This window comes from Odocoileus virginianus, chromosome 6 (assembly GCF_023699985.2).
Source record: "Odocoileus virginianus isolate 20LAN1187 ecotype Illinois chromosome 6, Ovbor_1.2, whole genome shotgun sequence".
NCBI classification, from domain to species: Eukaryota; Metazoa; Chordata; class Mammalia; order Artiodactyla; family Cervidae; genus Odocoileus; species Odocoileus virginianus.
Window position 1 is genome coordinate 17,887,248 of NC_069679.1, and position 13,438 is coordinate 17,900,685.

Sequence of the window (13,438 nt, forward strand, 5' to 3'; positions counted from 1 at the left end):
TCTGTCTATGGAACTTCAAATTCACATAAGATGTTTAAGGTAGATTGTTTTTAAGTACATGTTGGAAATAACCTTCAGCAGTATCTTAACAGTTATTATGCGTGTCTATACTCATTTCTGTGTGGTGACTCAGATGGTAAAGAATCTGTCTGCCATACAGGAGATCCAGGTTCAATCCCTGGACCAGGGAGATCCTCTGGAGAAGAAAATGTCAACCACTCCAGTATTCTTGCCTGGGGGATTTCATGCACAGAGGCGCCTGGTGGGTTGCAGAGGTCACCAAGAGTGGAACATAACTGAGTGACTAACACATTTCATATTCATTTCTAAGTTCAATTTAACTTTATTTTTCATGATTATATTGATTAAAAGGTTATCTATTTTTTTAATCATTTTATATGCTCTTATACCCTCTTCCAATTTTCTGGGATTCAGTATTTTTGTTTTTAACTTTTATTATTTTACTTCATCTGTATTCCTTGAGTTTATGTTATACATTCTTTTCTAACATCATAAATCGTCTGACTGCTCACATATTTAAATAAATATGGTCATTTAAAGTGAAGGATTGTCTCTGAGTGCAGCTTTGTTGTACTCAATATTTTATGCCCTGGTTCCCATTATTTTGTAAGTAGTCTATTATCAATTAAGTTAAATGACCAATTTTAAATTATCAACATTTAACACAACATTTAAGTTGTATTAAGTTGATCCCGCCTTTCTTTTGTTGCAGGTCACTTGACAGTCCTCTCTTCTTTATGATTCAATGGACCAAGTAAATGGCTCTGTGGTAACAGAATTTGTGTTACTGGGACTTACACAATCCTTAGGGATGCAGTTTTTACTTTTTCTCTTCTTCTCTGTATTGTATTTGGGGATTATCCTGGGAAACCTCTTCATTGTGTTCACAGTGATTTTTGATTCCCACTTACATACACCCATGTATGTTCTGTTGGCCAACCTATCACTCATTGACCTAGCCCTTTCATCCACCACAGTTCCTAGGATGATCTCTGATCTTTTCAGTGACTGTCAAATCATTTCCTTCCACAACTGCATGCTACAAATATTCTTTATCCATGTCACAGGAGGAGTGGAGATGATGCTGCTCATAGCCATGGCATATGACAGGTACATAGCAATTTGCAAGCCTCTCCATTATCTAACTATTGTGAGTCCCAAAATGTGCATGTTTTTAGTAGTTGCTGCTTGGATAACTGGAGTGACTCATGCTGTGTCTCAGTTTGTCTTTGTCATAAATTTACCCTTCTGTGGACCTAATAATGTGGGGAGCTTTTATTGTGATTTCCCTCGGGTTATTAAGCTTGCATGCACAGATACTTACAAACTAGAATTTGTAGTCACTGCCAACAGTGGCTTCATATCTATGGGCACCTTCTTCCTATTAATTATATCATACATCTTTATTCTGATCACTGTCCGACAACATTCTTCAAAGCATTTATCCAAAGCGTTCTTCACTCTGTCAGCTCACATCACTGTAGTGTTTTTGTTTTTCCTTCCATGCATGTTTCTCTATGTATGGCCTTTCCCTACAAAGTCACTGGATACATTTTTTGCCATTGTGGACTTTGTTGTCACCCCCGTCTTAAATCCTGCCATATATACTTTAAGGAACAGAGATATGAAGGTGGTAATGACAAGGCTAAGTCAACAGCTTGTAAATTTTAGGAAAGTGACATGAGAGATTTCATTGATGAGAGCACAAGATGAATGTCATGGATCATCAAGACCCTCGTGGTCACCATGAACACTATAGAATGTGCTCATTTTCATTATTGCTTTTGTAAACTGAGAAGTTGGTGCTTCACTAGTGGTTCAGTGGTAAAGAGTCCACCTGCCAATGAAGGGGACATGGGTTTGATCCCTGATCCAGGAGGATCCCACATGCTGCAGAGCAACTAAGCTCACTGACCCCAACTGCTGAGGCTGTGCTCTAGAGCCCACATGCTGCAACTACTGAAGCCTGCATGCCCGAGAGCCTGTGCTCTGCAACAAGAGAAGCCACAGCAATGAGAAGCCCATGAACCACAACTGGAGAGCAGCCCCGGATCGCCTCAACTAGAGAAAAGTCCACACAGCAACGAAGACCAAGCACAACCAAAAATAAATAAATAAAATTATGAAACAAACAAAAAAAAACTGAAAATACAAAAAACACATAAAAAATACATAAAATAGATAAAATACATTAAAAAAAAAACAAAAAAGAAGGTATTGAATCAGGAATTTCATTTACATAGAGTTGTAGCTTATATTTCTATCTAAACTCCAAACCTAAACTGTAGTTACCACTAATGACTGCATTCAATATTCATGTGGACATTTTACATCTACATACAGATATGTACATGTGTATATGTACATGTATATATATACACATGTATATATGTGTGTATACATACATACATATACATACATATATATACACACATACATACATATACATATATAGATATATATACACACATGTACATATAGGGCTTCCCTGGTGGCTCAGAGGTTAAAGCATCTGCCTGCAATGCAGGAGACCTGGGTTCAATCCCTGGGTCGAGAAGATCCCTAGAGAAGGAAATGGCAACCCACTCCAGTATTCTTGCCTGGAGAATCCCATGGATGGAGGAGCCTGGTGGGTTACAGTCCAAGGGGTCACAAAGAGTTGGACATGACTGAGCGACTTAACTAACTAATACATACATATATACATGTGTATATATGTACATATGGATATACATATACACACATATGTACATACATATATACATTATATGTGTACATGTATATATGTGTATATATATGTATTACACATACATATATACATGTGTTATATATATATATATATATATATATATATACACACACACCTATACATGCAATTTAACTTCATCAGTATCTTCCATTTGATAACAAGCATCATTGGAAATCAATTAATATTTCTTATGGAAATTATGTAGATCCAAAGATAAAATATAGGTTTATGTAAACCAGCAAATGTTAAAATTGAGGAAGAAGCAATTATCATCATAACTGTATTTTACTTAGATAAATAGGAAGGTCAACACTATGACACTACATTAAGACTTAAAATTGCTTTTAGACTTTGATAATGTATTTCATACAATATTGTTTTAGAAATAGATTCTAGTATTTTATATATGCAAAATTTTGCCTATTTTCCAGTTTTTTTCAATATTTGTTTTCAAAGCATATCTTAATTCAATCTTTAAAAGTATCTACACTTCTGTAAGTATTTTAAGGTACTTATTTACTAGAGGAGGATACTCCATTCAGATCTCAGCTTCTTTAATGTGTTCATTTTTAAGTAAGGGCTCTTAAGAGAATGATTGGCAACATTCAGGTAAAATCTGGAAAGTCTGCTGGTCATGGAGCACAGCTGAGAGAGCATTTAGATTCTTTCTATAACTGATTTAAGGAATATTAACTGTAATAAGTCAGTTCAGTTTTAACCACTGTATGGTAATTAAAGCTACTCAATAAAAATGATAAATAATAAGAACTTAGACTTATTATTTGTCAAGGTATTTTTCCTATATTTTCTCCACAAATTTTAAGCTATCTGCTTTCTATAAAATCTAAAACATTATTATTTGTTTCCTTCTTAACATGTCTGAATTTTAATTGCACAATTTTATCAATTTGTTTTACTATGCTTCTTTAAAAATTTACCTTTAAATTCTGTGAGAGTCATAGAAGTACCTGAGTTAGCCAAGAAACTATGACATTAGCCCTTAAATCAAGAAGATTTTGTGTATTTCCTCAGGGGAAAGCTTGTGAGACTATAAGAGTTAGTCTCAATACCCAAAGTTCAGGATGACTACTTTCAGCTCTTCATCTGCCTCTGGTCACTTCCATAAATGGTTCTTAATTAATGAAGTCATTTGCTAAGGAGGATAGTTTATATCAATTTTCTTCTCTTGGAAATTCTATACTTCATGAGAAACTGCAAATAAAAGAAAAGTCTACATACCTTGCTCTGAAAATTGCTGTAGTGTCTTCCAGTTATGAAGGAGGTAGGTAGAATGTGAAAGTGAAATATATTAGCAGAATTAACCAAACTGTAGCATTTGTATTGACAATAAAATGCTTCTATTAGTAAGAACTCATTCCTCAGAATTCAATTTTATGTGCATTTTTCAGGAAAAATGGAAGAATCCTGAGATTGGTGAAAAGAAAAATTCGTTTTGCTGAAGAACAGTATACTTGAATTCTTACTTGTTACCATGGTAGAAAATCTTTTCACTGCAAAATAACACTTTGGTAAACCTATGCTGACATAACTATCCAGTTTGTCCTCTTCTCTCAGTGAAATGATTCCACATCAGTAAATATCCAAAGAAAATACTAAATCACATTCCTTGACTTTAAAGAAATATCCAAATCAACCAGTCATGTCAGAAATGATCTCACAATAGGAATCCCATCCTCTTTATTGTCAATGACAATATGATTGTATTTGTCCTAAGCAGAAGGGGACTAAAATGACTATTTATGACTTGTTTTACTACTAGGCATCTCTTTATATCTGGAAGTAAATTATAATTGCTAAATATTTATAGGATTTTAAAAACAGTAATATGGAGCTTGAGGATAGGGCTATGGAATGGATAATGAAGAAAAAAATGCAATTTCCAAGGACTGTGGAATAACTGATTAAGTAGAGAAAACATAATACTACTCCCCCAAGAAATTTGATGAGCCATACCCTATCCTTTCATGACTCCTTGAGACCCGCCAATTTCCTCTCCTCTCTTTTATATCTTCCCCTTCAAGCTACCATTCCATTTTCTACTTCATTTACTGCAAAACTTCTGGACTCCCCAATATATATATGAAATGACTTTTGCAAGTTACATCCAAAGACCACTCTTCAGGCTCTTAACTTTCAGGTAGCAACTTACAAAGATATTCCAATAATACCTCTACATTTTATTATCATCATCCTTTACTTCCTTGCAACTGTATTACTTCTTCTAAAAATGACCTATATGTTACACATTGCTATGCTAGATCTTATTATAGCTATTATCAGAATTAAAGCTGTGACAGTGTTCACAATTACTCAGAATTTTTAAATTAGCATCATTTTTTTATCTTATACATATGTTGACACATGTCCTGTTATTGCTACTTTTTATAATGGCTATTATTAACTGCTTACCATTTGTTATAAATTGATTAAACAATTGTTCATAATTCTGCAACAGTTTTTCATGTCAATACAATAAAACAAGAATCCTATAGTAGGCATTCTAGAATCCTTTTCCAAATTCATTTCCTATTAAAATTTCTTCACATTTTATCTCAGCAAATATTTTCCTCGCTTTTAAATTTTTATTTTTTTAAATTTTGTTTTATTTTTTAAACTTTTTTGGCCACCCCACACAGCATGTGAAATCTTAAGTTCCCCCATCAGGGATCAAACTCGCATCCTCTGCAGTGACATTCTCTTGCTTTTAACTTCTTTCTCTCATTTTTAAACCTTATTTTTGTATTGTTATTCTTTTCTTCTATTTTTCATCTTTAATTTTACTTTGGCATAACTCTTTCTTCTAAGCATTTTCATATTACCAAATGTTAAATATCAATTCTTTCCTCTATAAATTCTTATAATTCCTAGTTTCTCTTTCAGAATTCTCATAAATGTAAAGTTCCCATAAGACTGAATCTCTACATCTGTCTTAGTTTTCATATTGCTATCCAAGCTCCTGAGAGATTATGACAATTATTTTTAAATTATGTCCCTCCCTCAATCCTGATAGAGTATTGGATTAGTGGGGATTTAGAAAAATATTGATCCAATGCAGTCATTTAAAAGATAGGGAAACTAAATCTTGCTATGATAATTATTTTTAGAATGCAAGTATACTTTTAAATGACTATTAAGACAGGGTTTTTCTATGAATCAGAGGTGATAACTCTCACTAATAATCATCTAAATCTATTTGTAATTACCAAATACAAAAACTGTAAAATATTTTATATTTAGTATTTCAGTTGAAATTCATAATAACCAAAAAAAGGAATATAATTAGTATTTGCATTTACAAAATGACAAAAGAAGTCTTAAAGAGGATGAATTCAAGATCCACAGATGCACACAAAACCCATACACTATGATTGCCTCACAATTAAGTTGTGAATGAGGATTTGTTTTAGTTTAATAGAGAAGTTTCCAATAACTGTATACAAGATTATTGTGATGAACTATTGGGCTACTAAAAATACCTTCTCAAAAATGCATGTCATGAAAAGCCTTTGTAGATGTGACAATCATAGAGTTTTGTATGTATTTAAGAGCTATGATATGGTCCAGAGAATATGAACTGTTTTGGAGTTCTGTGAAAGAGGACATAAATGCATGGTCAGGGTATAAATTTAATCTGGCAGAGAGGGTAACATGAAAAAAGCATTTTATTAGGAATAAGCCTAACATAAGTGAAAACACTAAAGCTTCAACAACTGGACTATAAAGCATATTCAGGCAAAGAGTGTGTGATAAAATTGAATTTAGATTGTGGGCATTTTAAATTCCTTTATGTAACAAAGCACAGAATGTCATCATGAGTGTGAACATAATGACACAAATTGGGGCTCTGAATTTGAATATAATATTTCTGACTTTCTTCTCACTCCATTCAAGGTAACTACAGAGGATATTTCCTGGAATGAATCAATAAGTGAAACAAATCACTCCACGGTGACTGAGTTCATTTTTCTGGGACTCTCCAATTCTCAGGAACTCCAGATTTTCCTATTTGTGTTCTTTTTTGTATTCTATGTAGGAATTGTGTTTGGAAACCTTCTTATTGTCATAACTGTGACTTCTGATTCCCACCTTCATTCCCCCATGTACTTCCTGCTGGCCAACCTCTCACTCATTGACCTGTGTCTGTCTTCAGTCACAGCCCCCAAGATGATTGCTGATTTTTTAAGTAAATGTAAGGTCATCTCATTCAAGGGCTGCCTTACTCAGATATTTCTGCTTCATTTCTTTGGTGGGAGTGAGCTGGTGATCCTTATAGCCATGGCCTTTGACAGATATGTAGCAATCTGTAAACCCCTCCGCTACACTACAATTATGCGTGGCAATGTATGTGTTGGCTTTGTGGCTGCTGCGTGGGGAACCTGGCTTCCTCCACTCAGTGAGCCAATTGGCCTTTGCAGTGAACTTACCTTTCTGTGGTCCTAATGAGGTGGACAGCTTTTATTGCGACCTTCCTAGGGTCATCAAACTTGCCTGCACAGATAGCTATAGATTGGATATCATGGTCATTGCTAACAGTGGTGTGCTCACTCTGTGTTCTTTTTTTCTCCTAATCATCTCATACACTGTCATCTTAGTGACCATCCAGCATCTCCCTTCAGAGAAGTCATCCAAGGCTCTGCCTACTTTAACTGCTCATATCACAGTAGTTCTTTTGTTCTTCGGACCATGTATCTTCATTTACGCCTGGCCGTTCCCCATCAAGTCACTAGACAAATTCCTTGCTGTCTTTTATTCTGTGGTCACTCCTTTCTTGAACCCAATTATATATACACTGAGGAACAAAGACATGAAGACTGCAATGAGACGGCTGAGAAAATGGAATATCAACTCTAGGATAAAGTCTTAGATCTCTTATAAAATTAATCTGTAAGATTAATCTGTAATAATGACATATTATATAGCATCAGTAAGTTATTTAGAAAATTAATGAAAAATTATATCTTCCATTTCATTCCTTATCAACTGTCAAAGAATATTTACATAAAAAGCCTCATTTTATTCTTTGACAATCTTGTTATGCTTTTGAATACAGAGGCAAACTTAACATTTTACTTTGAAAATATGACTTCACTAATTCTCCTAACAATTAAAGGCATAAAAATTGTTAGCATTTGTACACTCCTGGGCCTTCTTGGATGGCCTTGAGGGTAAAAGGGAGAAAGATAGAAACTAGGTTGACTTAGGATTTTTTTTTAATTTCTATTTGGCTCATTTTCTCTAAAAACATCAAGAAGCAACTGCTATACACCTAATTCAAAAAAATAATGTGCTTAGTGATAATGATATATATGTTAACTTTTAAGAGGTTTAAAAAAGAAACTCCTCCCATTATAACAGTTTAACTACTATCATTGTAACAACACATAATCCATGAATGTATTATTAAGAAAGACAGGAAGAGGGGCTTCCCTAGAACATCAATGGTGAAGAGTCCGTCTGTCAATGCAGTGGATATAGGTTCTATTCTTGGTCCGGGAGGATCCCACATGCCATGGGACAGCTAAGCCCAAGTTCCACAGCTACTGAGCCTGTGCTCTAGAGCCCATGACCTGCAACTGCTGAGCCCATGGGCTACAAGTACTGAAACCCGTGACTAAAGCCCATGATCCACTGCCAGAGAAACCACTGCAATGAGAAGCCTGCTCACAGCAGGGGCTAGAGAGTAGCCCCTGCTCACCACAACTAGAGAAAACCCAGATGCAGCAACAAAGACCCAGCACAGTCATAAATAAATAAATAAATATTATTTTAAAAAAAAAAGAATAATAGCAAAAGCAAGTCTGCAAATATAAAATTTGTCTTGTAGGCACATGACATCCTGTGGTATACAACAGCCTATAGCAATAAAACCATTTAGAGAGATTCAAGTCTCTCAACATGTTGGCATACTGTGTATCATTTGGATTCATCCTTGTCACTTTTCATGGTTAGCTTTCACAAGCACAGACTTTGAAGTCAAAAAGAGATGGGTTCAACTCTACCTATCCCATACTAATCATGACTTTAAGCATTAGCCCACTTGGTAAAGAATCCACGCACAATGCAGGAGACCCTGGTTCAATTCCTTGGTCAGAAAGATCTGCTGGAGAAGGAATAGGCTACACTCCAGTATTCTTGGGCTTCCACGTGACTCAGCTGGTAAACAATCCACCTGCAATAAAGGAGACCTGGCTTCAATCCATGGGTTGGGAAGATCTCCTGGAGAAGGGAATGGCTACCCATTCCAGTATTCTGGCCTAGAGAATTCCACTTACTATACATACCCATGGGGTCACAAAAGAGTTGGACACAACTGAGTGACTTTCACTTTCAAGTTTATTTCCCATGGATTAATATCCAGAAGAATTGCTGGGTCATATGGTAGATAATGTTTAATCTTGGAAAAACTTCCATGCTATTTTCTATAATGTCTATACCAACTCACATACCCATCAACAGTGTAACAGGATTTCCCTTTCTTCACATCGTTTACACTTTTTTCACTAATCATACACCTGCTGGCTCTTTGTAGATCTGCTTTGGAGAAGTATCTATTCAGGTCTTTGCCCAATTTTAATCAGATTTTTTTTTCTGTTTTGTTTTGTTTTTAGCTATTGAGTTGAATGATTTTAACTCCTTATCAGAAATATGCTATAAAAATATTTTCTCCCATCCTTTCACTCTTCGCCTATTTTCCTTATTATGTATAAGCTTTTTAGTTTTATGTGCTGTTGATTTCAGTTAGCTAATTTTTGTTGAGAATTTTTGCATTTATATGTCTTCAGTAATATTGTTCTGTGGCTTTTGTTTCTTGCAGTGTCCTTATCCGGCTTTAGTATCAGGGTAATTCCCATCTATAAGTTTAGGAGCATTCACTCCCTCTTCATTTTTTGAAAAAGTTTAAGAAGATTGGCATTAATTCTTTAAATTTGGGTAGAATTTACCAATGAAAACAATCTAACCCTGAAGTTTTTATTAAAATGCAGTAAAACTAGAAGCTGGAAATAAAGTTGAGAAATGAAGAAAAATCTTGAAATTTAGAAACTTGCACTTAAAAAATACTAGGATGAAAGTGTAAATACAGAGAAAAAAGCAAATTTTTTAAATAGTGATAATAAAGCAGTACATACAAAGATAAATGAGATATAATTAAAGCAGTGATAAGACAAAACTCACATATATATGAGAAAACTAATACATATATGAGAAAAATTCATATATATGCATCATGTATATGATAGTCATATACACACATTGATGAAAAATGAAAGAATTAAATACATGAGTTAAATTGCCACCTCAAATTAAAATCAAAGGAGGAACAAAAAGAAAACACAAGAAAGAAAACAAAGTAAAAATCAAAATAAAGAACCAAAAATGTATCAAATTTGTAAATCAAAAATCTTGTTTTAAACAAATATACAAATTAGACAGTCCATTAGATAGTTTCATAAAAGATAAGAATAAAGCACAAAAGTAGTTAATAAATAGTAAGAGAAAATAATGATTAAAAATCAGCAAATAAAGGTCACTAAAAACAATGCTGTACACATCCATATAAATAAATTTGAAAGCTTTATGAAATGGATAAATATTTCAGGATAATACTTTACTACCGACTGCAGTATAAATATAATACTTAAAATGATGCTAATTTCCATAGAAATAACACAGAAATTTATCAGGGAATTATAACACACAAATATCACACACACACATCAGGTTTAGACGGTTCCACAGAGAATTCTACAAAACATTTAGAAATCAGATGTGCTGTGTCTCGTGCTTAGTCACTCAGTCGTATCCAACTCTTTGTGAACCCAGGACCGTAAGACTGCCAGGCTTTTCTGTCCATGGGATTCTCCAGGCAAGAATACTGGAGTGGGTTGCCATGCCCTCCTCCAGGGGATCTTCCCAACCCAGGGATCAAACCAGGGTCTCCTGGATTGCAGACAGATTCAGATAGTCTCACTGAAAACGAATTGTTCCAAAGAATAGGAAAATGAAAATTGCTTCCAATTTTTTTCGTGAAACAGCAAAAGTTGTACCCAAATTAAATAAAAATAGTACAAGAGCAAACATTATCAACCAGTTTACTTATGAATATCACAGTCAAAATTCTGTATATAGAATTAGTACAGTAGGCTTCCTTTCTCAAACCATACACAAGAATTAACTGCTAATAGATCTGAGATACAAATGTAAAACATGAAGTACAAAATATGAGTAAATTCCTAAAAGTCCTAAATATAATGGAAATCTTTCTATGATATTAAATACAGATGTGATTTTTAATGACAGATAATAACAAAGTCTGCAATCCGAAATATTTTTTAAAAACAAATGCAAATTCAGAATACAGAAGACAAACTGGGAGTAAACATTACAACATATATCACAGATAATGAACCAATATTACTAAATGCAGAAATAACTCTTAAAATTGAAAGAGGAAGACCAGACATCTGATAGATTAAGAAGAAGGAGAGAGGGGAGTGACTTCAGGGTAAATGGCAGAAGAGACAACTCCAGAGACATATTACTCTATAGAAACACTGACATTTTAAGAAAAAATTATTAAAATCAACATTTTCAGAATTCTGGAAAGTAGTCAGAAGCTCACAGCCAATAAGCAAACATTGAATAAAGAAAAAAGCAATTTAAAAATGATAGAATATATTTGTGGCATTTTTATTGCCCTTTCATCATACCCTTTCCCGGAGAAGGTAATAGCACCCCACTCCAGTACTCTTGCCTGGAAAATCCCATGGATGGAGGAGCCTGGTGGGCTGCAGTCCATGGGGTTGCTACGAGTGTGACACAACTGAGTGACTTCACTTTCACGCATTGGAGAAGGAAATGGCAACCCACTCCTGTGTTCTTGCCTGGAGAATCCCAGGGACGGGGGAGCCTGGTGGGCTGCCGTCTGTGGGGTCGCACAGAGTCAGACACGACTGACGTGACTTAGCAGCAACAGCAGCATACTCTTTCCTAGCTTAGCATTTTTTGTGAAGATGATGGCCCATAGCTGAATGAGACTACAGTCTTTGACTCCAGAGGGAGCAGAACAGACCTTAATTTCAAAGAAATGTGTCTTATTTTTCTAACCTGTCTGAAAGCCACCTAAAAAAATTATGTAAACCTTTTAAATTTGTTTCACCTAATTCAGAAGTCACTCAAGGTGAAAGAGGGGCAGGGATTCTTCAAAAACATTGTAAGGCAAACGAAAAACCCTTAGCCATCTGGGACAATTGAGCCCACCCCTAAAAGCCTGGAAGGAAAAAGTAGGAGCTGGGTTTTTTGGAAATGAAGGTAGTCAAAACAATACCTTTATATTTGGGAATTCAGAAAGCCTGATGGCTCAGATGGTAAAGAATCCACCTGCAATGCAGGAGACCTGGGTTTGATCCTGGGTTGGGAATATCCCCTGGAGAAGGGAAGTATAACCACTCAAGTATTTTTGCCTGGAGAATTCCATGGATATAGGAGCCTGGCAGGATACAACCCATGGAGTCACAAAGAGTCAGACATGACTGAATGACTAACACTTTATACATGTCAGAGCAAAATACATATTCAGAAAATGCCTGGAAGATTCTTAGATTTTAGCTCTGGTTACTTTCTCATGCAAACAAAAATGAAGGGTAAGGCAGAGTTTTATATAGCCCAAATATTGAAGGAATGCCTCAGCAAACAATCAACCAGGAAAGACTGGAAGTGTTTTCATTTTTCTTACTTTTCTTATTTTCTGTTGTTTTTTCTTAATTTTTTTCTTGGCTCTTGGTGTTCAAAATATCACTAGCTGAAAATAAGCTAGAAATATAGACACTTCAGAGAACAAACATAACAAAGAATACAGAAGGTACAAAATAGTCTAGAAGTCACTGAACAACAAACAAACAAACAATCCCAGATGAATCCTACAGAAATTGACAAAAATAAACCTTGAGGAGGGGAAAGAATCTGATTTCCAAGTTACTGAATTATAATATCCATAAGATCTAATTTAAAAAATAAGAAGCCTACAAATAAAAAAGTATGTTCCATGCATGATGAAATAAATAGACACTACCTCTGAGAAAACAAAATATTTGACTTACTAGATTAAGACTTTAAACAAATGATTTTAAATGAAAACTAAGAGAATAATAGATCACATCAAGATTATCAGTAAAGATAGATATAGAAATTATAAAAAAAGGAGGCAAAAAGTATAATGGAGCTTCCCAGGTGGCACTAGTGGTAAAGAATCTGCCTGCCAATGCAGGAGATGCAAGAGACACAAGTTTGGCCCCTGGGTTGGGAAGATTCCCTACAGTAGGGAATAGCTACCCACTCCAGTATCCTTGCCTGGAGAATTTCATGGACAGAGGAGCCTGGTGGGCTACAGCCCATGGGGCCACAAAGAGTCAGACATGAATGAGCACACACACACACAAAGTACAATAACTGAAACAAAAGGTGCTGGGACAACTGGATGTTCAACTGCCAAGAAAAATGAAGTTGAATGCCTACCTCACACAATATGCAAAATTTAATTCAAATTGTATCAATGGCTTAAATATAAGACTAAAACCATACAACTCCTAGAAGAGAATATAGGAATAAATCATGGCCGTGTACAGGCAATGACTTCCTAGATATGAAAGG

At 35.0% G+C, this 13,438-nt stretch overlaps 2 protein-coding genes across 2 annotated transcripts; both read left to right on the plus strand.

Annotated features, from left to right (window-relative positions):
* The first annotated feature begins 757 nt into the window (after positions 1-757).
* LOC110147372 (olfactory receptor 4F21-like) lies at positions 758-1,705 on the plus strand. Its single transcript, XM_020908840.2, has one exon. The coding sequence runs from the start codon at positions 767-769 to the stop codon at positions 1,703-1,705; it is 939 nt and encodes a 312-aa protein (XP_020764499.1). The 5' UTR covers positions 758-766.
* Positions 1,706-3,361: 1,656 nt separating this feature from the next.
* Positions 3,362-7,655, plus strand: LOC110147365 (olfactory receptor 4F4). Its single transcript, XM_020908833.2, is given in 3 exon segments — positions 3,362-3,379; positions 6,683-7,168; positions 7,170-7,655. Coding segments are annotated over 3 exon segments (990 nt in total).
* The last annotated feature ends 5,783 nt before the right edge of the window (positions 7,656-13,438 follow it).

Bases quoted from the DNA above. Each gene is read 5' to 3' on its own strand.
- LOC110147372 (XM_020908840.2), top strand. From the start codon at position 767: ATGGACCAAGTAAATGGCTCTGTGGTAACAGAATTTGTGTTACTGGGA.